The sequence below is a fragment of the Ylistrum balloti genome, unplaced genomic scaffold (genome assembly GCF_031769215.1).
Source record: "Ylistrum balloti isolate Yb309-2 unplaced genomic scaffold, AGI_CSIRO_Ybal_v1 Utg370800, whole genome shotgun sequence".
Taxonomy (NCBI): Eukaryota; Metazoa; Mollusca; class Bivalvia; order Pectinida; family Pectinidae; genus Ylistrum; species Ylistrum balloti.
Genome location: NW_026782466.1, coordinates 1,239,907 through 1,265,853, shown reverse-complemented (window position 1 = coordinate 1,265,853; position 25,947 = coordinate 1,239,907). Strand labels below are relative to the sequence as shown.

Below are 25,947 nucleotides of genomic sequence, written 5' to 3'. Positions count from 1 at the left end.
ATTGTCTAACATGAGGAGAAATGAAATAAGCAGGACAAGATTGATAGCAAGGTACACAGCATCAGAATATACAGATAATAAGGTTTCCATTTTTTAATTTCAAGATTCAAATTCAAAACATATTTTTCCTTAAAAATAGTGTTCAGCTGTTTAGGACTTGAACATTGCAGCTATTCTAACTTTTAAATACTGTGAAACTCGCTTAATATTATGTTCTATTTGTTAGGGGGAAATGTGATAATAAGCGAAAGATGTCATTTTAACAGTTGACACATTTCTTCTCGGACATCTAAACCAGGATGATCATTTTTAGATGTGCCAAACTGGCTTGTTTCTAACAGAAATTGTTCGAAGACGATTTGTAATTTGATTTGTTTTTAAGAATAGTGATTTTCCTTATCATCTGTTTCTTTATATCTCTAAACTGCTATCATAAATTATCATAAACGATCATATGTCATAGTCAGTGTACATGTGGTTAAATTGGTACATGACACAACAGTGTCACCTGCTGATGTTTAGCTGTATAACAGTATAGGCTTCGTAAAAGGGCATTCTGGCAAAGCTGATATATATACCGTGTCTGTGACTTTGATAAAATGTGTTCTGAAGAATGCAATTTGAGCATTGCCGACAAAAATGTCCAATAAAGTGTGAACTGTTTACCTTTATAACACCACATTTCATTGGCTGTTACATAAGTGGCTATTTTTACTGGCTAATCAGATGTAGCGAAACATAGCATAGGGAAAACACGGTTTCAGAAGATTTTACTATTACCTTACCAATGTTCACCATAATTAAAACAATAAGTGATTTGCAGAAAAATTAATTCATTGACATCCAGATATTATGACCAAATAGATTTTCAATCTTCTTTCCTTCTGATATATCATTTAACCTGAACGAATCATCACAGAAAAATTATTACGATAAAAGCAAAAACGGCAACAGTAGCATGAAGCTTTATGGGGCATGTGTTAAAATTTTCTATGTTCAACTAGGCCTAATACAGACTTCATTTCTCAAAGCCTGAAGTTCAAATCATTTATTTGATTATCTTAAGCTTTGTATCAGAAATGTTTTCTCATAAATTTACAGATAACCACATTGACATGCTGCAGTTTGGTGTCCAATGGGTCATTGTAAAAAGAAGCAAAACAAACAATTTATCATAGACCTAGGTTCATGATGGATTATTTTCTGAAAGATCTTTGCAAAAAATCTGTTTTGTTTTGAAACTGGTCTCAGTATGAGTTCTAAAGACTCATTTTCAAGAAATTTTGACAGAACGTCGGAAAACTTAACCACATGGCGCCCACTCCAGCATTGGTTGCATTGTGACAAGTTCCAGGTTATGAGGGTTTTAATTCCATTTTAATAATTGGGATGCGCTAGCAAATTAAAAAAAAACCCCACAATAGACCTCCTTCCGTCAAGCCTGAACCTCACAGGTAAGAGAGTCAATCTATTGTTCAGGAGTTACAAGGTGTGAAAAGTTAGCAAGAAGGACAGTGACAATGTTTACATAACATGTCCAGGTGTGACGTATGACCCTTTAGCCATGAATCCATAGTTTCTTTCCTCACTTACTAGTGTCTTTTTTAGTGATAGTTGATATAATAAATTGTTATGAAGCATTGCCTACATGAAAATAAGTGACAATATCAGATGTTGGATTAAATAGATTATATAGGGAAAAATCAGTGACTGAAGAGAAGCGTGATATTAACTGGAAGTGACATTAACAGACATGACATTAAGTGGTCTCCACTGCACTTGGTTCAAGTAGTTTACCTTACACATCTTTCTACAGTTAATAACTTTTGCATTTTTGTAAGTAAAAATTTAGTGGAACTCATCTCCAATTCCCTGGCAACATATGCCACACATCATCATGCAATTGGAAAATGATACCAACATGACAAAAAAATAACTGTAATAGGTTATTGCTTTACAGAACTGGCAGGTGCTTTGCAATAAACTTACTTTATAGTCTCTACAGATTTTAACACAAAACTGCCCTAAAAATCTCCCAGTAAATTCAAAATCATTTCAACAAATACTACATCATCAAAGTACATTCAACATTATTCCAAACTGTGATAAATTTTTAACAAGACTTTTATAAATGGGTTAACAGGGTGAGGCTGATCAACTACACTGACAAAAGGCAATCACTATAGCTTGCAATGTATCCATATCATGCATTTACCCATGAGTTTGCATGTCATATTCAATATATCCAAAGGGATTGGCCAATCCTAACTTGATCATAACAATCTGTCTCTGCACTAGGGTTGGGGACAACAAGCGCATCTGATTGGAGTATGTCTGTATGTATGGGGCGTCAGCATATCTTGGCCATCTTGGCTGTAAAATGTTACTTTCGTGTAGAAATGCAGTTTCAGTCACAAAATGTTCAGCATTTACAATGCCATAACTTTCCATTACCCTAGAAAACTGACAACAGAAACCATACTTAATATCAATTTCTGAAATAATTTAATTGACAATTTCCAGAAAAAAAAAAGAATAGAAAAAATGAAATCTGTAATGTAACAACCCCCATTACATCATGGCTTCATGCCAGACATTAGCAACTGTGCCTATATGTTTTTGCTCTTAGCATTTCCTCCACAGCAACCTGTTTGCACAAGCCAATGCAAACAGAACATCAGAATGTTTTCAACATAAACCTGTATAAAATGTAAACAGTATCAATCTAGAAATTCTCAGTTCTGACTTAGACATGTGCAGGACAATCCCCAGATACACAACCATCATCACTGATCGGTACGGCATCATACAGCATACCCAATAACTGTTGTGCCTTCAACTTCAACAGGAAGTGTTGTACAAATTGCTTCCAAGGAAACGGCCTACAGGTCAAGTTCTAAGCTATGTATTAAAGCTTTCACTATATACCCCATACATAAGGGTATAGGTCTTTACAGCTGCCAGCATCAGGTCTTCATCTCAGAGATCAAACACGGAATTTCAATATGGCTGACATACAAGGGACCAAAAAGGACTACCACTCACCTAATGTAAAACTTATTCAGTCACCTCAGCTGGTCACCTCAGCTGGTCAAGTTGGTAACTCTCATGTTTATACCTAATATCAAACCCCTTTTTTACAGTATTATCTATGTATGTTAGAAGTGATCCAGTTAACTTCCTAGTCTATCCCAGCGAAAAACTTGACCAATATCATGCCTCTTGATCCTGGGCCTCTTAGTTATTGAGGAGACATTAACAGGTAATGTTGATGACAGACACATCACCATGGCACAAGCTAACTTCTCTCTTGGCAGGTGTGCTAATAACCATCAAGACTAGCTTATCCAATATTACCATGAGGTCCCTCTTATCTAATTTGTGTGCTTAACAAATTCACCTGATATGGCTCATACAGTTTAAAAATGAAGAATTAATTCCTGCTCATTCATGGTCTTGACTTGACCGTTTGTGTCCCTTAAAAGATTTCTCATAAGCAACGCAGATGTCAGCATGGTGTCAAAATATACTTTATTATCTTCTATTTACAATTTTAAGAAGCCATGAAAATGTCACACACTTGCCTGCCCACGTGTAGACATGGATAAAACATGTCTACCAGATGATAACCTTTGAACTTTTGTCTACATTTTGGATAAATGCTACGACTCCAATTTATTCTGTATAGGTACATCATCAGATGTTTATCTTAACAACCTCTTTTAACCAGGATTCTTTTGTCTCAAGAAAATTAATGTGTTGTTTTGTAGCTCACTGTTGAAGCAATATATAAAATAATATTATCATTATAGCTGATCAAACTATTTCTTTAAAAAAAAAATAACAGCAAAAATTTCTTATATCAGGATGGCAAGTGTGACATTTTTGCTTTGTCAAACTATGGGGACAAACTGATTAAAACATTTGGAAGAATGACAGAGAAATCACAGAGAATTCTTAAGGTTTCTTGACCTTGGACATTTGTAGTTACATTTGGATGAAGAATGTTTTAAAGTGAAAACGATCTCTAAAGAAAAACAAGGAAGATGGTTGGAAGACCAATGATTGCAAATGGAGCAACTGTTAAAATACAAATTAATGAAACCATCTTATCTACAAAGACACTGAAGAATAAAATACATTCAACATCCCCAACATGACTTCAATACAACAACCAATCCATGAAGCACTAAACAAAGGGATAGACAACTTTCTCAGTATATATATCCAATTCATTCATTTATATAATGTAGGTCAAATTCAGCCTTCATTAGACCCACTCCAGCTGCAGCAACAACACAAGCACAATTTACATATTCTTTATGAAGATGAGGATGAAGAGAGTCTTTAGGGATGAAAACCTATCATGAAGATGAGGATGAAGAGAGTCTTTAGGGATGAAAACCTATCATTTTAGCCAGTTTACCTAAGTGCAAAATGTGGGTCAAATTCTACATTAACATTTAAATGAGCAGATAATTACTCATGTGGCACTTTTGTTCTACAGTTACCAATATCTATCTCAAGCAATTCTTAATCTATACAGACAAACCCCAATTCTCAATCTCATCATAACAATTATATGTTTTAAAATCATAACATGTTTTTGATATGTAGATACACCAAACAATTTTTGTGTAGTGCTATTATGAGTACCTCTGCACGGGACTAGTTGGAGCGTTACCAGTAACCAGAACTGCATGTGTAATAAAGTACCTTTTGAAATACTTGATGGGGAATATTTTTTCTTTTGTAAACATTGACATTAAAAAATTCTTAAGGTTAGGCAATACTTCTTTTATTCCTTCTGTTGTCACTCAGGGATGAGACTGTTTCTAAGATGTAATTGTTCACATATAACATTATTGTGAATTTATTTTCTTGTGATCAAGTTTCATAACAAGAACTTGTGTACTTAAAGAAGTTTCATAATATCATACTTGGTGTTACAAGAGGTTATCCGAATGAGGATACTTCTTGTTGTGCATGTGCAAGTCAATGCGTGATAACCTTGCTGGACACCATGTTACCATAAACATGTGATCAGATACAAGTATTATATTACATCATTAAATTACAACACTGTATATTAGTGTAAAGAAATGACTATAATAATATTTGCAGGGAAAGTCAAATATTCTGCAGCTAACTTGGAATGATCCTCATCACAAGGTTTTACTGTTTGGAATAATAAAATGTTTGTGCAAAGTTTACAGTGCGGTAGAACAAATGCCTTTCATTAAACACTGCATCCAAAAAATGAGGCCCATAGGGATTACATTAATGACCTGGATTTGTTTGACTGAAAAAGTTTTATTTATATCTACATCTTGATTGGGTCCCACCGATCTATAGACAAAGGACTCCTTCACCCAAGCATGCTCCAGGCCTACAGGAAAAGGACTTCAAAGAATTTGCTCCATTTCCTCTTGAGGCCAAGATTCACTGTGCATACAAAAATGATTTCCCAATGATACCTCAGACCAAATTGGTACAAAATCCACGAATTTATATCTACAGAACAAGGCAGATCTTAAAAGGAATTGTTAAATTTCCCCTTTAATGCCTTGCCCCTGAGGCCCTAGGGGGTCAGAACCACCATTTGTACAAAATTGAGTTCCAATCCCAAAGGGTGCTTAAGAGCAAATTTGGTCAGAATCCACTCAGTTGCTTATGACTACAAGCAATTTGTAGGAAAAGCTGACAGATGGACTGATGGACAGACAGACAGACAACAGATGCCGCAGTATGCCATGAGTTCACATTGCCTTTCAGGTTAGGTAAGCTAACAATACTTAGAAATTTAATGAAAAGCAGTGAATTACCATAAACCATTATTTTTGTGAATTTTTAGGATCAAAACAAGTGTGAGCAAGTTCATCTTGGCAAATTATGAGACAGGGATGATATACAACAATGAAAATATCACATAGTATAATTGATTTACCGAAATTGATTGTCATGAGCTTGTTGTGAGGCAGAATTAGGGAAAGTAAATAGTTGCATAATAAAGTTGGTTTACAGCAATATCTGTTGTTTGTTTGCTGGGTTTATCACCCCATGAACAGCCAGATTCATTATGAGGAGGGATCTCCTTGAACAGCAGGTGGCTACCTCACTGAGCAATTCAGATGAACTGCTGAATTGTCTTGCCAAAGGACGCAAGGACAAACCCACAGCAGCAGAGACCAGTTCATTTCTCAGATTCTTATGAAACACAAACTACCAGTAGTAGAGAGCGTCAAACCACACACCTTAGGTCTTTACTTGAGCTGTGTAGGCCAACACACTACTGTGACTGAGCTATCAGGACCCCCTGTAACAGCTATAAATTTCATGGTAGACCTGGACATCTAATGTATCTATAACATTACAGTATCTATGCAGCACAAGACTGCCTATAGTACAGGCATAACAGTAAGACTATAGGTATCTAAGTAGACATTGCTGATTTTTTGTCCCATAGATTTACCTTGAACCATATGCTAGAACTAGAAGCTACAAATACTGGAGGTGATCTGGTGTGTAGGTGGCATGCAACCCCCTCTAAGACATGTGTAAGTCATTTACATACAATAAGTAACATTAGTTGACTCCAGCTTGCATTGTTTTGTTGCCCATTTTTCTTGGCCAGAATGCAGGAGTCTGTATACATTGTGACTGGTAACACTGGTGTACATCCCCTTCCACACCAGTAATACCATCACTCCCATTGGTTTTCCTTCCTCCCCCTAACCTGATGGAATGAGGCCAATTAGGACCCAAAGTGTCATACATAAGCACTGTTCACAAGCAGCTGTACCCAATATCAGGATACTGGCCAAACATCCATGAATCCTACCACTTGAATATTGCCAAGATACTAGACACAGTTACCATGCATTTTCTCCAGAACTGGTCAGAAATATGGGACATTATACCAATTACATATTGTCACAGGGCATCCAGTAATATTGACCTGACATTAAAACACTGGACAATTTCCTTAGTGCTGCAATACTACATACATCTTGCATGCTAACAGAACATCTAGGATAATGGCTGCCCTCATACCAAACAAAGAACAGCATTCCTTCCCTAGGAGAGATATTCTACAGATATATGGTCTCGATCAAGCACTGGCCAGAATTATAGAACAGAATTGGACTCAGGAAAGACTATGTCTTTGAATCCTACCTTACAGTCAAAAGACATTCTCCAGTGATAAAATGGCTAGACATCGCCAAGCATTTTCTTTATCAACTTTGTTTTCCATAAAACTGGCTAGAGAAATGTTTACAATGAATGTTTCCAGAGACTCATCATTTTCAGCTAGAAAACAGTTGTGTTCCTGACCTGTCAAGAGTTAACTTGTGCCCAGCTCAGTCACTCTTATACCAGGGATTTACAAAAATTATACAATATCACTGCTTATATTTGATGTAGATATAATTACGGTACAGTATATAAAATAGAAAGAGGGAAGAACATTAATGATATTTTTAACTAAATCTGAATGTCAGCTTTTTAAGTCTTGTCTCGGAAGAGTTTCTATGTTTAGAAAATTAAATAAGTGGAGAGCAATGTCTCATGCATGAAACCCATTACCATTAACATGACCAGAAGTGTTACAAAACACATCAAAATATTCTGTACAAACAATATATATAAAACAGAGATATAAATATTCTCTTTCCAGAGGTCGTTTGACACCTTTAGATCTACCTGTCTAAAGTCTAGGACCACAAACACAGGTAATTTAACAAACATGAAGGTATACCATCGTTGCTGTAGGGTACAGTTCACGTCTCTATCAGTTGTATTGATACTATCAGACATGTAAACATCATTATTTACAAGTGAAAACAAATATAAATAACAGTCTGAAGGCAAGGAATCTAATCTTCTAACAGAACATTTGGAGCTGCTTAAGGCCATACATGCTTTATAGCATATACAATTGCTATGTTAAACAGAAGCCAGGGTAATAACCGAGTACATGCATGAGAAGAGTTGAGACATTAAATATTGTGTGCTATTGTCAAAGTCAAATCTGTCTATGGGATTTCACCTTCATCTTACTATACTGTAAATTTTCATCATAGCAGCTAGAGAGAAATCACACTTGAGGAGTTGCTGTCCTTCCTTTCTTATTTCTTTTATCTATCTTAAGAGAGCTCTATGTACTGTGAATACCGATGGAACTAAGGCGTTGGCTTAATGGGTAAAAATGACTTTGAGAGCTCTTACTATGGGAGAAAACCAGACTGAGTACCTAGGAAACACACATTGTCTTACAAATAACTCTATTCCTTTTAACATATAAACACAGAACTGAAGCGAAGTCGTCTAGGTCAAGGACAGGTGCATTATCATTGCACCACCAACCAACCTTATCAGTGTAAAAAGAATTTAATGGCTTTTTTAATACGGTTTTGTAAATCCCAGTAAGATTATGAATGCCTCTGCACCAATGCATTTGTAGCATTGTCTGATAAAGTTTCAAATGTCACCTTTGACCCTTTCATCTTGACAAATGACTATTTTCATATGACAAGACTTAGGTCATAACATCATGAAACTATGGGGTAAAGCTGAACAGAATCTGTCCAAAGGTCCTTAAAGATGAAATGGCTTGGTAACAAGGCAGGCAGACTAACATGGGTAACACAATATGCACATCATAAAATGGCAAGGATATTAAAATAACTAAGAAATAAAAAAAAAAAAAGAACCAATGCCCGAGTAAAACAGAAGAGGACTTCTCATCCACAGCTTGGACACCACATAGTTTGAATGGGTATTCTGTAATTTTTGGGACACAAATATTGGATTCCTGGACTCAAGCTTTTCCTATGGGACTCCCACAAATTTCAAAAACCTACTACATCTCTTTGTAACTGAGCTCATTAAAAGTTTGGTAATGGTGCTCTGGACTCAACAGAAATTATCCTACAAAAACAACTGGCATCTCAGGAGAGATATTTTCTGCATATAAATGAAGAGATCATAGGCTATGTGCATGTAAAGCCTGAAGGATAGGACCACTAGGGACTATATTGTAAATATAAAGGCTGAAATACTGTAATGGACTAAGTATGGCCTACACAGAGAGAAAAATGACTGTAACAGGTTAAATATGGCCTACACAGAGAGAAAAATGGCTGTAACAGGTTAAGTATGGCCTACACAGAGAGAAAAATGGCTGTAACAGGTTAAGTATGGCCTACACAGAGAGAAAAATGGCTGTAACAGGTTAAGTATGGCCTACACAGAGAGAAAAATAGCTGTTACAGGTTAAGTATGACCTACACAGAGAGAAAAATGGCTGTAACAGGTTAAGTATGGCCTACACAGAGAGAAAAATGGCTGTAACAGGTTAAGTATGGCCTACACAGAGAGAAAAATGGCTGTAACAGGTTAAGTATGACCTACACAGAGAGAAAAATGGCTGTAACAGGTTAAGTATGGCCTACACATCAGGAAGTATGGTCAGATGTATAGCCTAAGTTTGATTGAAGTGGACACACGAATATGTGCTATATACAATGGAGACCTAAACTTGTAAACCAGACACATACAAGTAAGAAGACAGACCACAACCACAAATAAGATAACCCTGAACAAAGTAGCATTTCGCTGGAAGCAATGTGATGCTGAAGAGAAGCTTTGCTACAATGAAATCTGGGATCGACTGGTGACCAACCGTCTGACCAATCAATATTTTACTATTATGTCCACCAGTCTGCCTGGACATCTTATTATCGCTGATTGTGGTCACCACAATCACCTGGTCATCTAGCATCACACTTGCTGGTTCACCACAACTAAATTACTGACTCTGAGAACCCTTCTAGGACATCCATGTCTTTCTATGTCGGCAGTACAAGCCATTGTCTATATCCTACATTCCAAATATCATACATCCATTTGTCTGCTGGCTTAAAGACTATCATATAAAAATTGATGAACAATAGATTTCATTTTATCAATCAGCATCTCAGAAAAAAGTCAATTACAACAAATGTACTAAATTTTTTCTAAAGATCAAAATTAAAAGTACTACAAGGAAACATTATCTTCCAGCAATGCCATCTTCTACTTTGTGCTTGAGGGATAATGAGTTAAATGTGGCCATACATAATATAAATATAGAAAGAGAAAACTTAAATAACATATGAAACAGGAAGTATAGAGCACACCAGGTGGCACCACCTGTCTGTAGAGGTGATTTAACCTATTTAGGTCCAGGATATAGATTTATTTACTCCACTGGAATATAATCACTTCAACATTTTATTGGCATGTGTACTGTCAGCGATTTCAGCACAAAAATAAACCAAAACCTCTGTTGCTCTCCATCAGTGTACCAGCAAAATGACATATAAGATACATTGGTGTGTCCCTCCCATTACCAAAGATCTTATCCTGTATGGAGAACAAGCTAACAAATGTGTAATCTTTGGGTAATGTTTCTGAATCATAAGCTGCTACCTACATTATGCAACATAAACCTTTACCAGAGATCTCATCCTGTACGGAGAGCAAGCTAACTAAAGTGTATCTTTGGTTAAGTGAAATGTCCTTGAATCATAAGCTGCCACCTACATTATGCAACATAAATCTAAGATATATCCAATGTTAACTATGATAAAGTACATATGAACCACTGCACTCTGTAAACTTGGCAAAGCTAGTCAATAATGCATTGAAAAAAGGCAAGATTTGTCGTGCTTAATTTTTCAAGTAGCTACAAAGAAAAATTTCATAATTTTCATTACTCTCCTATAAAATTAATGATGGATATAAATTTTTGTTAATTTTTCAAGAGAATTGAAAAATTTCATAATTTTCATTACTCTCCTATAAAATTAATGATGGATATAAATTTTTGTTAGAGAATTGAAATATCGCGTAATTTATCACCATATCATATATATTCTTCCATTTACTTCTGATTCATCAATTATGTATTAATGGTGTAAGTATTTATATACTGACTGTGTGTGTTGTGTTTGTTAATAATGATTTAGTGATGCTGGCACTGAAGCAAGAAAGCATGGTTTATTTTATATGGTTAAAAATGTCTCCAAAATTTTATTTTAAATTGAACTGTCCTGATGGTATGTACATCAGTAAGATGGCCATATGACAATCTACAGGCTTTCCCCAACCATGTCACAATTTTCGGTACCTCCTGCAGTCCTTGACAAATTGCTGACACTAAAATCACCTTTTTCCCCACAATGACTGGGCTTAACTGAGCAGTAAGCACTTGTATAGCCTTTCCAATACAATGCTAGAACCCTTTATAGCTTGTAAACCTTCTCACATTAGTAGCTTTCAATGAACATTTCCACATAATGACAGAACCATTAAAAGTTTGTAAACCTTCATATACAATGACTTAACCATCACTTCCTTGTAGACGTTCCCAAACAATGACATAACCATTTTATGGCTAAAGATTATTCCACACAATGATAGAATCACCAGTAGTTTGTAGACTTTCCCGAAGAATGACAGAACCATTTACAGTTTGTAAACCTTCCCACACAATGACAGAACCATTTACAGTTTGTAAACCTTCCCACACAATGACAGAACCTTTTACAGTATGCAGACCTTCCCACACAAGTTTGACACACAATAACAGAACCATTTACAGTTTGTAGACCTTCCCACACAATGACAGAACCATTTACAGTATGCAGACCTTCCCACACAATGACAGAACCATTTACAGTTTGTAAACCTTCCCACACAATGATAAAACCATTTACAGTTTGTAGACCTTCCCACACAATAACAGAACCATTTACAGTATGCAGACCTTCCCACACAATGACAGAACCATTTACAGTATGTAGACCTTCCCACACAATGACAGAACCATTTACAGTTTGTAGACCTTCCCACACAATGACAGAAGTGTTAGTTTGTAGACCTTCCCACACAATGACAGAACCATTTACAGTTTGTAGACCTTCCCACACAATGACAGAACCATTTACAGTTTGTAGACCTTCCCACACAATGACAGAACCATTTACAGTTTGTAGACCTTCCCGAACAATGATAAAACCATTTACAGTTTGTAGACCTTCCCACACAATGATAAAACCATTTACAGTTTGTAGACCTTCCCACACAATGACAGTAGTGTTAGTTTGTAGACCTTCCCACACAATGACAGAACCATTTACAGTTTGTAGACCTTCCCACACAATGACAGAACCATTTACAGTTTGTAGACCTTCCCACACAATGACAGAACCACACAATTTACAGTTTGTAGACCTTCAGAACCATTTACAGTATGCACACAATGACAGAACCATTTACAGTTTGTAGACCTTCCCACACAATGACAGAACTATTTACAGTTTGTAGACCTTCCCACACAATGACAGAAGTGATAGTTTGTAGACCTTCCCACACAATGACAGAACTATTTACAGTTTGTAAACCTTCCCACACAATAACAGAACCATTTACAGTTTGTAGACCTTCCCACACAATGACAGAAGTGTTTTTACATATGGTATATCTAGGAAATTCTGATTAAGCTATTTAATAACCATTAACACTTCAAGACAGGATTGATAATAGTTGACCAAGCTCAGAAAAAAGTGATAATAACCATCTGTCACAGTTCATTTACATCTATGTAAACATGACTGATCCCTGATAAATGATCAATTTATTGATATCATCATTTAAATAGCCTACTTACACTACAAAATACTACCAATGTAAATAATTGTGTGAACAAGTCTGGATTGCAGCCCTGTGGACACAGGTCAGACAGTCTGTGACACATGTTATTTATAGTAGAAATAATAACTAGGTTAAGCAATATGACTCTATCAGTTCAACATCCCCATTATGTTATCAAAAATTATACATGCAATTACCTTTTCTTATGCTAATAGTTAGAAATACAATACTAGATTAACAAATATCACACATACTTATCAATAAATTCTTAAAATCGACTCAAAATATTTTACAGTACCTGCTTCAGTATGACTATAAACTAAATATGAAGTGAATAGAACAAGCCCTAAAGATTGAAGTCATTTCTCAAAAATTGTTGTTTTTGTCCAAAAAATGCACCAAAATCTAAAATTCAAGAAATGTATTTGTTCAGGCTATCCAGCTCCTCAGCATCCCTTAAAGTTTCTGAATTGTAAAATTTGAAAGATGATTTGTAAATGGTGGATGTGTTGGGATGTCCACTAAATGGAATCAAATTATATACCAAGTTGGTTAATATCGGACATTTATTACTTGACCTATCAAAATGCAAAACAACTTAAAGTGAACATCAGACAACACCTTGTCACTGCCAGAAAAGTAACACCATAGTCTTGCTTCTGCAACTTTAAAGCACAGGGGAAATTTTACAAAGTCTTGTAACACCGAAATCGAATGAGTCAGACAGAACAGCAAACATTCTTTTGATAGGTGAAATGCAAACGTTTTTAGTATGTAGGAAATTGGTGTTACAGCAGAAGTAGGGCATTATTTGATCAAAAACATATTCCAGTGTAATACCATAGACATGCATTTTGATATCCTTTGTTACTGATATTTGTCGTTAAAGTGGAGCACTCAATATGACATTCTGTAGACTATTTTCCTGTGTGATATTTTTTGTGACGGCGTAGTTTATGTGCTTTGGTTTTATCATCAGTAATATAAACATTTTTTCTGTTGCTTGGGTACTTCTTTTTAGTTTAACTCTTAAAAGTTTGGGGCAAAATTCAACACAATCTCGCGTAAATCATAGACAGGAAATACATGAATGCTGATTAGGTCAATCATTTTTCTTGAAATTTCCGGGCCCAAAAATAAATATTGCACTTGTTCTCGAATTTTCAGAAAAAAATTGACATAAGGGTGAAAAATTACAAGTAGTAAAGCAAAAAGCATTCAGTCTTCAAAATTAAATTTCAGAACACTGTCAAATAAACGATTTAAGCAATTTTTCCAAATTTACCTATTTTGGTCGTTATGGAGATTTGCAGCTTATTTTTTATTTTTTGCTTATTATCCCAGTACCATTCTTTTGCATCATAATGAGAAAAGAACTTTGCTGGAAATAATGCCTTGAAAATAACCAAGAATACTTATTATTCATGAATAAGAAAAAATATTTCCTACATCATATGTTCTGATGCCAGTAGCAGTAAAAGAAGTGCAGCAACATATTGTGTTTTCTTTTAAAATACTTTCTTTCATCTAAATTTTCAAAACTTCTCAAAAAATTACCACCAGAACAAAATTGAATTTTAAAAAGTTGGGGCATTTGCGTTTCATACCTCCTAGAGTTTTTGTTCAATATTCTTTCTATAAGCCTACGGGGCAAACACATTTCATTTGAATCCTGGTCAGTTTATGGACTTACCAAATATCAGACATAAATATGGATGGAATTATAACCCTTGGCATGGGCTTCTCATTGGATAAATACGATAAATAACAAATACTGGAATAGCATCCATTCAATCCAATTCATTTGCTCAAGCTTCAAGGTTAGAGTTGATAATGTACAGGCTGCAACTGAAATTGCTTTTCTCAAGTTTGATAATGACTGCATTCTTCTGAAAAATAATTCATAGAAATAAATGAAATAAGAATGGTACTTACCAATGCCAAATTGACTTCATTGGAGTCTGCTTCTGGATAGGGAGTGTAAATAGCTAATGCCACACAGTTGGCAAAAATTGTCAGCAGAATCAAGTATTCAAAAGGCGTGCATATGGGTTAAGGAAAATTTTCAATACATCACTAAATTTCATCATTGTGATTCAAAACTGGAGAAAAATTTGAATAAATTTGACATTCATGGGAAAAAGATCTTCTGATTCTTGTATTTTTTCAATTAAATATAAAGAATTTGAGATAGTAACTGTAACAAGAGAAGACAAGAATATGAGCTATCCTAAAATGAAAAGGAAACAATATATGTAGAAATTTTGAATTATTAGAGTAATGATACTGGTGATACAGACTGTAAAGGATTATTCAGTTGTCTTCACATAAAGCAATACAAATTATACTTAAATTGGTTCGAGAAATATGTACAGCCATCTTAAAATGTAGGTTATTTACACCTATTACTTAATAAGTGGCTTTTCACGCTACAATGGTTATCCAAAACTGATGACACAGTGAATTAAATCAGGCAATGGTCTAAACCTTTTTGGTATACAACTGCATACAAATGACAACAACAAAGGAGTGACATTGCTCAGAGGACCTGGCCCAGTTTCCAGATTGTAAATTAAAGGGGTATAGTTATATAGACAGAAAAATTGACATACTTCAGATTCCTTCAAGTACATCAAAAAATGCTTACTGACTTGGGAACAGTTTGCATCTTTCCTCCGGTCTTTGAAAAAGACAGACCTTGTGGAGTGCAATAAGAGAAAAGCAATGGCATTTAGCATATCTATCCTCATCAGTAATAAACTGCCTTTTTCAAAGTGATTTTTTAATATTTATAATTTTTATCTTCTTTCAGACAGTTACAATGTGGAGCTTAGTTATGCATCATAAATTTTGAATACAGCCCCATCAGTTATGACCGAGCAGTTATACATACTGCACCAATTGAATAAAATCCCAATGCACAACATTATCCTACATTTCATACCACCATGTTAAGGATTGTTATTTATATGTAGTATAATCTTAGTGATCATATCTCTGTTTTCATGTCTACATACGCTTTGTTGGTAATTCTGCTGCTGCAATAGATATGAGTAGCTTATGAAAATGGATGAATATTGGAGAACTCTGATTTTGCCCTGTCATCAAATCAACATTACTTAGTAATAGGAGCAAGTGATCACACTGTGAAAAGCTCCAGACTGTTTGTTTAGTTTTTCATCCTCCAAACGACAAGTCATATGAAGTGTAAAGCCTGGAGTCGCAAGTTATCAATTTAGAGTTATATATCGATGTCATATTCTAGTGCCTGCTAGGTCAATTATATTATTTTAAACATTGGTTGAGATTTCAAATGTGCCTTCTTGATAAATAATCATTTGTGTCTGGTACATGTATTAGGTTGTTTATGAACAACGAACACACACAAGGTAATAATATAACTTGACACAAATTACATCTCCAGCCTAGCAATAAAGTACAATTATACCCTCAGCTACTTCTATCTTTATAAATGTCAAAACTCTAATCAAGACCAATTTTGTGAATGAAAAAAAGGGTCGACTTGTTTTCTACAGCCCTGATTATAATTATTGATCAAGTGGAGAGAATCACTTGTTGATGTTAGCATCACATGCCCACACAGTCTCCAATAGCAGGTCAATGGATTGCCGACAAACACTACCCAGTTCTGCTCACACATATATATATAATGTCGCTGTCATTAGAATAAGTGAGAGTCTGTGTTTGGCATGACAAATCACCATAGACTGTTCAGCAGTGAAAGTCAGAGGCCAATCTAGTAATATGTAACATTAACTGTAAGGTAACCTGTGTACATTAGTCAGAATGCTTCATTATGGCATATAAAAGGATTGAATACAGTTATCTATTATCCTATATTCCTAATTTGGAGTGGGGACTGTCTGTATCTCTAACCATTGCCATTCTTTGTCCTATACCTCTAACCAGGAGTAGGGGCTGTTGTTCCCTCTATCCAGTACCATCCCCTGTCCTATACCTCTAACCAGGAGTAGGGGCTGTTGTTCCCTCTAACCATTGCCATTCTTTGTCCTATACCTCTAACCAGGAGTAGGGGCTGTTGTTCCCTCTATCCAGTACCATCCCCTGTCCTATACCTCTAACCAGGAGTAGGGGCTGTTGTTCCCTCTAACCAGAACCATCCCCTGTCCTATACCCCTAACCAGGAGTAGGGGCTGTTGTTCCCTCTAACCAGCACCATCCCCTGTCCTATATCTCTAACCAGGAGTAGGGGCTGTTGTTCTCTCTAACCAGCACCATCCCTGGTCCTATACCTCTAACCAGGAGTAGGGGCTGTTGTTCCCTCTAACCCCTGTCCTATACCTCTAACCAGGAGTAGGGGCTGTTGTTCCCTCTATCCAGTATCATCCCCTGTCCTATACCCCTAACCAGGGGGCTGTTGTTCCCTCTATCCAGTACCATCCCCTGTCCTATACCTCTAACCAGGAGTAGGGGCTGATGTTCCCTCTAACCAGAACCATCCACTGTCCTATATCTCTAACCAGGAGTAGGGGCTGTTGTTCCCTCTAACCAGTACCATCCCCTGTCCTATACCTCTAACCAGGAGTAGGGGCTGTCGTTCCCTCTTACCAGTACCATCCCCTGTCCTATACCTCTAACCAGGAGTAGGGGCTGTTGCTCCCTCTAACCAGTACCATCCCCTGTCCTATACCTCTAACCAGGAGTAGGGGCTGTTGTTCCCTATAACCAGTACCATCCCCTGTCCTATACCTCTAACCAGGAGTAGGGGCTGTTGTTCCCTCTAACCAGCAACATCCCCTGTCCTATACCTCTAACCAGGAGTAGGGGCTGTTGTTCCCTCTAACCAGCACCATCCCCTGTCCTATACCTCTAACCAGGAGTAGGGGCTGTTGTTCCCTCTAACCAGAACCATCCCCGGTCCTATACCCCTAACCAGGATTAGGGGCTGTTGTTCCCTCTAACTAGTATCATTCCCTGTCCTCTATCTCTAACCTGAAGTGGACTGTTCCTTCTTTTTAAGAATGCATTATTCTGTTTTTTTATGAACTTAGAATTCTGTTTTAATATTGGATATTTGTATAAAGGTGTTGCATTGCAGAAATTTACAATAACTGACGGAAAACAATAGAATAATTTGCCGACTAGAAATGTAAAAACAAAACAAAAAAATGAAAAATGATCACTAAAGCTGATAAGCAATTACTGAGACATAGATGCAGGTAACAATACCTCAAGCTCCATTTTCTTGATACCAATTAGAATAATTCTACAGGTACCTGCAGCATTAATTACAAGTATGCATACCAAGTGAACTGTTAACCTTTACATTACCAATCCATAAATGTTTATTGATGCAAATAGTCAATAGCTGAGGCTGGCTTTACTTCATATACAGTACTAACTAATTGTCCTCTGACCTCTATTACAGACATGGATCTGATCACACACTACAGCTAGACCAATATCTACATATGACCTCCATTACAGACACACTATAAGGAGACCTGAGAGAACCAATACCTACAAATCCTGTACACCATTTGCCTTATCACAGATGGTTCAACAGCCATCACATATAACTGCCATCAAGGCAAAACATGAATATCACCATGGTAATGTTACCAGCAGGCTACACTGGGTCATAATCTGGCCACCGTCTATTCTTTCTATTACAAAACCATTGATAAGATTCAGCCACAAATTCATTCACTATTGTCTAGACATTTCCAACTTGGTTGTGATGGTCACTAGAGAAGGCAAATGAGCAAGGTGGCAAATCCTATCTGTAAAATTAGTATATAAGATTTGGTAGTCAGCACTTGTTGATGTATCAAGCAGGTATTAAAAATGACCACAACTGAACACCTTACATTTAACCAATATTATTATTTTCAGTGTATTCTTGTTTTTCCCTAAATGCTTGGTTTGACTCAACATGAAATATTGGGTTACCAATTCCCTTCTTACATGTTGAAAACTTTGCTATAGTTTCAAGTAGTGAATTTCAAATATTCTGTTTTGCTATATATTGACTTTTCCACTAGGTGAAACTGAAAAGCAAAACCAAACCAAAATGAAACATAAAGACAATATGTATAGACATGAACGACAGCACTTGGTCCTCAAACTGAAATTTCGCACAAAGCTGCCTGGTATTGCTTTCATCCTAATCACAGAAAGCATGGATGAAATTCCCTGTGAAATAATCCCATAAATTATGCATGACGTTTTCAGAAAAAGGATATCTCCATTCCACAACTCTAATACATAGCTTTCGTATAGGATTTTGTAAGTTCAAACAGAACAAAGCACGTTGCGGTCTGACATTTTGGTTCTGCTGTTTGCGTGCGTTGGCGCGTTTGCGGGTCATTGTGGCAGCGGCTGTTGTGGCAGCACCGAGTGCCACGTTCCAGGCAGGGCTAAGTGGCTTCTTGTCGCCTGGTAGGGGGGTGATCTGAGTGACTCCACTCCCCAAACTCTTTGGTGTGGTGGGCGAGGCTGGCTGTAGCGGGCCCGACCCTGGCCCCTGTCCCAAACCTTGGCCCCCAGCGTGCAATTCCTGTGGCTGATTCTGTGGCAGACTTGGCAGAGCTGGGTTACTGTGGTCCCGCTCATAATTCCCTCCTGAAACATACAAGAAACATTTTCAGTATTTCTAAAACCATTTCTGTCCATGTTACATTATATATTTAGCTTCTTCAAGTCTCAATTAGCAAATGAAAAAGTTCCCTGATTACATCAAACAATCAATTTCTAAAGTTGGACAGTAACAAATTAGAATTATGAGTGAAAAAGGTTACAGGACCCATGCATTCATATATGCCACTTCAGCTCTCAAAGTAGTGATTGTAAATTGATGAAAATAGTGTATTGCAAAAGCACCCATTATCTTGATTGTTGGTGACAGAATGATATGTGTATATTTCATAAAGAGAATCTATTGTGCTGTGGCCTAGCTGTACATCAAAAGAAGCTGTGTATGAGCGGTATTGTGTAAAAAGTAGCCATCTAATTGCATTGTCAATTTACAGAATATAGTGACCTTTACTCTGACCTTCAGACCTGTAAAGCAATCTTTGAGGAACACAATCTACGTTTTATGGCAAAATAGCAAATAAGAGCTAAGCAATAGAAGCCATTTAATATTTCACAAATTGCTACAAGTGTAATAGAGGAATCTGGTCTCTTCATTGCCATCTAATTAAAGTACAATGAAGATGACACACCAGAAAACCGTATATTCTGAAGAGTTACCCTCACCTTTCTTACTCAATGGAATGTAATAAATCAATTCTTTGACCTTGATGAACATGAAGGGGATCTTACCTCACACAAATCAAAAGATGTGTTTGTAAGGCTTTGGTGGCGGTAAGGCCAAAGGTTTGATATCATTTTCCATTTCTTTTTTGAGCATCGTATTGGAAGATTGTTTTGTCAAGCTCACGTAATATAAACTATTGCAGACATCAAGTATCTAGGGCATAAATATTTAAAGTTTAGATTTAATCTTGAAGAGTAAAGTAACTTTCTGAATAAAGTCATATAGCATAAAACCTGAAAAATAGATGCAATATCAAGCTCTGTAACAGGTTCACTGCATCAGTTTTGCATTGATGCTGGTCACATGACTGTAACCATACATATTGTGTAAACGATGTACTGTGTTTTCATTCCTGTACCCTATTTCCAGTTAGTCCGTTAAACATGTACAGGGTACTCATGATGAATACCACATAAACAGCTCAAGTAAGGCTTGCAACAGCAGTGAACACACTGTTGTATATAGTCCTACTGTGTATGTATCTAGATAAATTCTAACATAAAACCAGATATTTATCAAGATCTTGTTTCATATTACATATAAACAGGTACATCTCCTTGTAGGCTAGGCAATAACAATAGCATTGCTCAGTCGATAAATTTCAAGCACATAAAACATCAAATGACAAGCTGCCTTTTCATCACCAGTATCACAGTAATATAAGAGTAATAATATATGTTATCCTGTAACTTGTGTGAGCTATAAATATTCAAAGTTTGAAAAGCTGTATTCATAAAGTATATAGTCCCATTAAAATTGAGTTAATGGTTTCATATACATATTGTCCGGTATCTGTCTCACCCTGGTCTGAGATGTCCAACTGAACAAACCAAGTATACTTTCCATTTGATTGAGATGGAAGTTTCAAGAACACTATTACTAACATTTTTTTCCCCCAATTAATATACCTTCTAAATACATTTTACTACCAGAATGAACAATGTTGGGTCAAAACACACTATTTTGGATAGTGTTATGAATATTTTCTTGGTCTATTTTAAGTAACACAGACCTTGAACATAAGGACCTGTCATGTAAATTTCCACAATCTGCATTGCAATCTAACGTTCAGACTTGCATGTTTATGAATGATATTCCTCCAAATTTCTTCAAAACCTTTTCCGAGTAAAATACTGTATTTTACCAATGACATAAGCTTATTGGTACAAAACCTGTTGTTCTTATAGATAATGACTACACTGTGATCATGATCTAAAATTTTCATATCCCTTTTTTTGACAAACACCTTCCAACAATATATTTCAAACTGAACATTGTTTAAAATGATTTTGTATTGGTATATAAAATATACATTAACTAAGGTCACCAAAACCATGCACAGAGGGCTCATGTCTCAGTGTTCTTGGATGGGGGTCTTAATGAGTACAAAAACTGGAACATGCATAGAAAAATCCTCGTTGTAGGGTGACCAAGTATCTACTCACAAATCATTATCATGGATAATCAACCGCTGCCACACAGGTGAAGGGCATGTGTGGTATCAATTATTTCTGTTCATCCAAAGATATACCTGGCCCCCTCTCCCTCCCCCCTTCCCTACACACACTCACAATGGTCCATTAGAAAATCAGGAAGACTACCTTTAATCCTTCAATTTATCAAAGCAGATGTCTGGATCAGCACCAACATAAATAAATGATACTTATGTTTCCAGAGCCATCACTTTTTTCTTTAAAATCAAAAAAATAAAAGTAGCATCTGCAATACAATGTGGCAAATTTGTGTAAAATTACGGTAATCTCATAAAATATGACTTATGAACAAAGTCATTGTTTCTGAATTCATATATAGCATTTTATTGGCTTATCAATGGATAACAATGACTGACAATTGCTAATTATAAATTATAGATAATTATATTAAAATCAACATGGTTTGTCAACAACGGGCAAAGAAAGCACTATTTTCTTTTTACCTTTAGTCGACAACAGTACAGAAAGAATTAAACTACATTAGCAACAACCAAACTAATTACAAATCTAGCTGTTTTATACTGATATTTCAACACTATACAGAAGCGATATTGCGCAATGTGATGTTTTGGAATTTTCCTAACAAGATATTGCACAATTAAGTCTTGCAGTTTTCTTCATAAGGTAGCATTACACAATCTTGTAAAAAGATTACCCAAGGGAATAAAACAATAAACATTATTGTACATCTATCTGATCAAATATCCTTTTCATCTTGGTAACACATAGTATAACTTCAGTATGCATATTTAATGCTGTCAATATACAACCATAACAAAAGACCTCAAAAAATTCTGAAATGGGTCAGTCAGTCAGCCCTGGTGGTCCCCATCCAGTATCGCAGCCATACCCTAGCCACCCTACCTAGCTTGCGGGTGGTTTTAAATACAACTCAACAATTCTTCAGTGTTGAGTAAAGAAGTACCAATGTACACCTGGAGGGTATACAGTCCCCCTTGCCCTTCAGTGAGAGGGGGAGGCAACCCTATTCAGTCTAAAGGACCAGTTTGGTAAGTTATGGGGTCTTTCCAAACCAGCTGGACCTTGCACATTCCTTAGAGGGTTTGAGGATAAATCTATAGGGATGTGGAATCCTAAGTTTTTAGCCTTTCCCTGGCAGTTCGTTCATCGAGCAATGTTCTTGTGCTGAGTATTGTGGTCAACCCTTACCCTTCACTGTCTGTTGTGATGGACAATGGTGACATGATGGCAGATATGAATGTTGAAGGAGTGGGTGAGACAACAGATGATTTCTTCCCTGGTTTTTTCTGTCTTTGTGATGGACAATGGTGACATAAAGGCAGATATGAAAGTTGAAGGAGTGGGTGAGACAACAGATGATTTTTTCCTTGGATTTTTCTGTCTTTGTGATGGATAATGGTGACATGATGGCAGATATGAATGTTGAAGGAGTGGGTGAGACTGCAGATGATTACACTCCTGCTTTCAAAGACATTGATTCTTGTTGTGATGAGCTGTCTTCTGATCAATCTCAGGACGATACATATTCCAAGGAGTGCTTTCCAAGAAGCCAAGAGAGCAGTTTTATTTATCTGGGATGTGTACCCTTGCTTAGGGATGTGGTTCACCAGATTCTTTGTGGGTGGGGGTTGTTGGGGGGGGGGGGGGGGGGGGGGGGGGTAAGGGGAATCATTATCTATATACAACTGACTGTAAAACCTAACCTTGGACCTATCTATACTACTAATCATTCACAAATGTGTATCACACAGCAGACAAGTGAACCTGCCCACATATATTGTCTAATTGGAGATGGCTTGGATGGTTAATCGAGCCATGAAAGAATGATCATAGCACTTCTGCTTAAACCTGAATATATTCACATACTAAACACTTATAGTATGGTTTATGCTTGTGTTTCAAACTTGTAAGTTCATTTAACAAATATATTACATACATTCTTGGATGTTTCAGGTATCAAACCTGAAGATATTTCCCAACAAGGATTTACCTTAACTGCCGATTCCTATGCTTGGCTTGTACAAGTGGATTTATTTGCATAGGTTAGCTCCATTAGCTTCACACAAACTATTATTGGTAATTGGAATTCTACTACTTTCTCTTTCTGCGTGATGTTTGATCATGAATTGTACTAAAAGTATAGTTGTTTTGAACTAAAAACAATGTATCAAAACCTGGAAATGAATCTTGCAATACTTTTTTTATACATCATTTTCTTCTATCTTGAAAAAAACAGTCGCTAAGGTAACCATGCTTGTTACAACAGAATCTGGCGCTGACTGACATCACACTCCTTAGGATAGACCTTTGGCACACGCACAGCCTCCTCTCACCATAGACCTCTTCAGGATCTACACTCCAAACTACTCCTTACCATCAGTGTTATTGTATTACACACATTACAACCATAATTTACCTGCTCACCCCACCTTACAATAGTGGCATAGACATTCTGTTGATCGGGAACCTTTAATTGCAGTTCATTGGGGTGAACAGCTTAATTTGGAAAAGTAGTCCACAAACATAGATAGCATTTGTAAGTTATTAGGTAACCAAACTGATTCCATGTACAACCCACACAGACATACTATATAGCACCATGACTAAATCTAACCATCCTGTTAAAATCTGACAGCAGGTACACAGTCATCCCATCCTATCTTGCTTGTAAACTGTGGAAGGTGTGTTGCAAGTTATATTTACATAGTGAGAATTCTGCAGTGTAGAAGATGAGAGACACACTCCCACCCAAATCTGTTAAATGCAAAGCTTCTGTTTTAGTTCTCAATGAAGATTGGCTTTTTGAATAAGTCCAATGGAATCTGTAGTATGCTAGGCTCAATCACGCACTAGGGAGAAAAAATAGAAAGAAAATTTTTAGAGTAAATACTCCAGCAGATGTGTGTGGTATGAAAAGTTCAGTATATAATAGATAAATAGGCTTAAACTGGAACATCCAATATGGTCACACATGGGAGATCTTAAAAAGACAAAATCGAATATTTTCACTTAAAGATGTGTTTCATTCTTAGACTGAGCTTGTTAAGTTTATGAGGTTGTGAATGGATGTTCACACGAACATGAACTGAATTTAAGACATAATCAACAATTTTCACTTTGTGAGTCTGACTTTCAAACTGCAGCTGGAGATCTTCACTTTTCAAGTTTTGACCAATGACAGGGATGAACAGCTGTTGTATACTGCTACATCATTCTGGCAACTGGTCAATGGTCCTGATAATCACTGAATATGCTCTTTACAAACAACTCTGAAGTGTCCCTCTTGAGCCATGTACACCTAGCCAAGTAATACAAGCCTAATCCAACACTAATACGGTGCCTTTTAGCTGAGAAGAGGACAACTGACCACTGGCCGGTCTTCACCTGGCAATATTACAGAATCACTCACAATATTCTTGTTATTACCAGTAGTTATGTAGTAGTTATCAAATCATGTGGAGGACAAAAATGCAAAGTATTTGGTGATGTGATTATATTCAGTAATAATTTACATATTCATGAACTTGACTATCTTAACTGGAAACAATATCCTATGATATTATTGAAGAGAATTTTCACACTACAGAAATGACAACAGCATGAAAATAACTGATGGTTCGATTCCTGTGTATGTTTACGTTCAGATTTGCCTATATAAATAGTGATGTTTCCATGGAAACAGGTATTGCAACGGCCGCTCTTAAGAAATACATGTATATCTTCATATAGCTAGATCAAAGGTATACTAGAACCATTGAGCAGCCATTGGAACTGACCTAATCAATGCTATAATCTTGTAAATTATGGACATCATCTGTGTCCTGCCTGTAAGTCAGGTTTTACTTCAATCTCTTGAAGAAATTCGGTTTCTATTTCGCCATTTAGTAGGAAGATATCATAAACTGGTAACACTCCCATTTGTCTAAGGCAAAATGCTAATCAATGTGTTTATGCAGTCGTCCTCATATGATCCTGACTGTTGCTAGGACATAAAAAAAAATCTGTTTATACAGTATGAAGTCATTTTGGCCAGCATGGATGAAAGGAATATTTTTACAATTAATTTGAGCATTTGCACTCTATCCCCCCCAATTCCTACCTACGTATAAAATATGTTGACACATTTTGTCCCAGATGACTAAATGTTAATTTGGAAATAGGACTTATTCCTATAAAACAATCATGTGCACTTTTCCATCTAGTTTCTGACATTTCTTTCAATCAATTGTGGTTACTTTCAGTGAACTACCAAGGTAATATGTTTCAAAATTTAGGCACTTGTCATCACTGATTAGAAGAATGGTGAAGCAGCTGTATGATACAGTTTAATTCATTATTGGGTTCTACAGTAACTTGGTTCTATTTGGTTGCTATTCACAAGTCTTTTGTACTTGAGACTGCTGGTGGTAGACACTGCTTGTGTTAAGTTTAATTCATGCGAATAGTGGCACAGTTCAAAGATATATACAC

At 36.4% G+C, this 25,947-nt stretch overlaps 1 protein-coding gene across 1 annotated transcript in view; it reads right to left on the bottom strand.

Moving 5' to 3' along the window:
• The window catches only part of LOC132558635 (muscle calcium channel subunit alpha-1-like), a 103,302-nt gene extending 84,166 nt beyond the window's left edge, over positions 1–19,136 (bottom strand). Inside the window, exons 1-2 of the mRNA XM_060223234.1 lie at positions 18,927–19,136; positions 14,635–14,740 (exon numbers count right to left, since the gene is read on the bottom strand). Of these exons, the coding sequence (XP_060079217.1) occupies positions 14,635–14,740; positions 18,927–19,051 (231 nt within the window). The 5' untranslated portion in view covers positions 19,052–19,136. The remainder of the gene's footprint in view (positions 1–14,634; positions 14,741–18,926) is intronic.
• Positions 19,137–25,947: the final 6,811 nt, after the last annotated feature.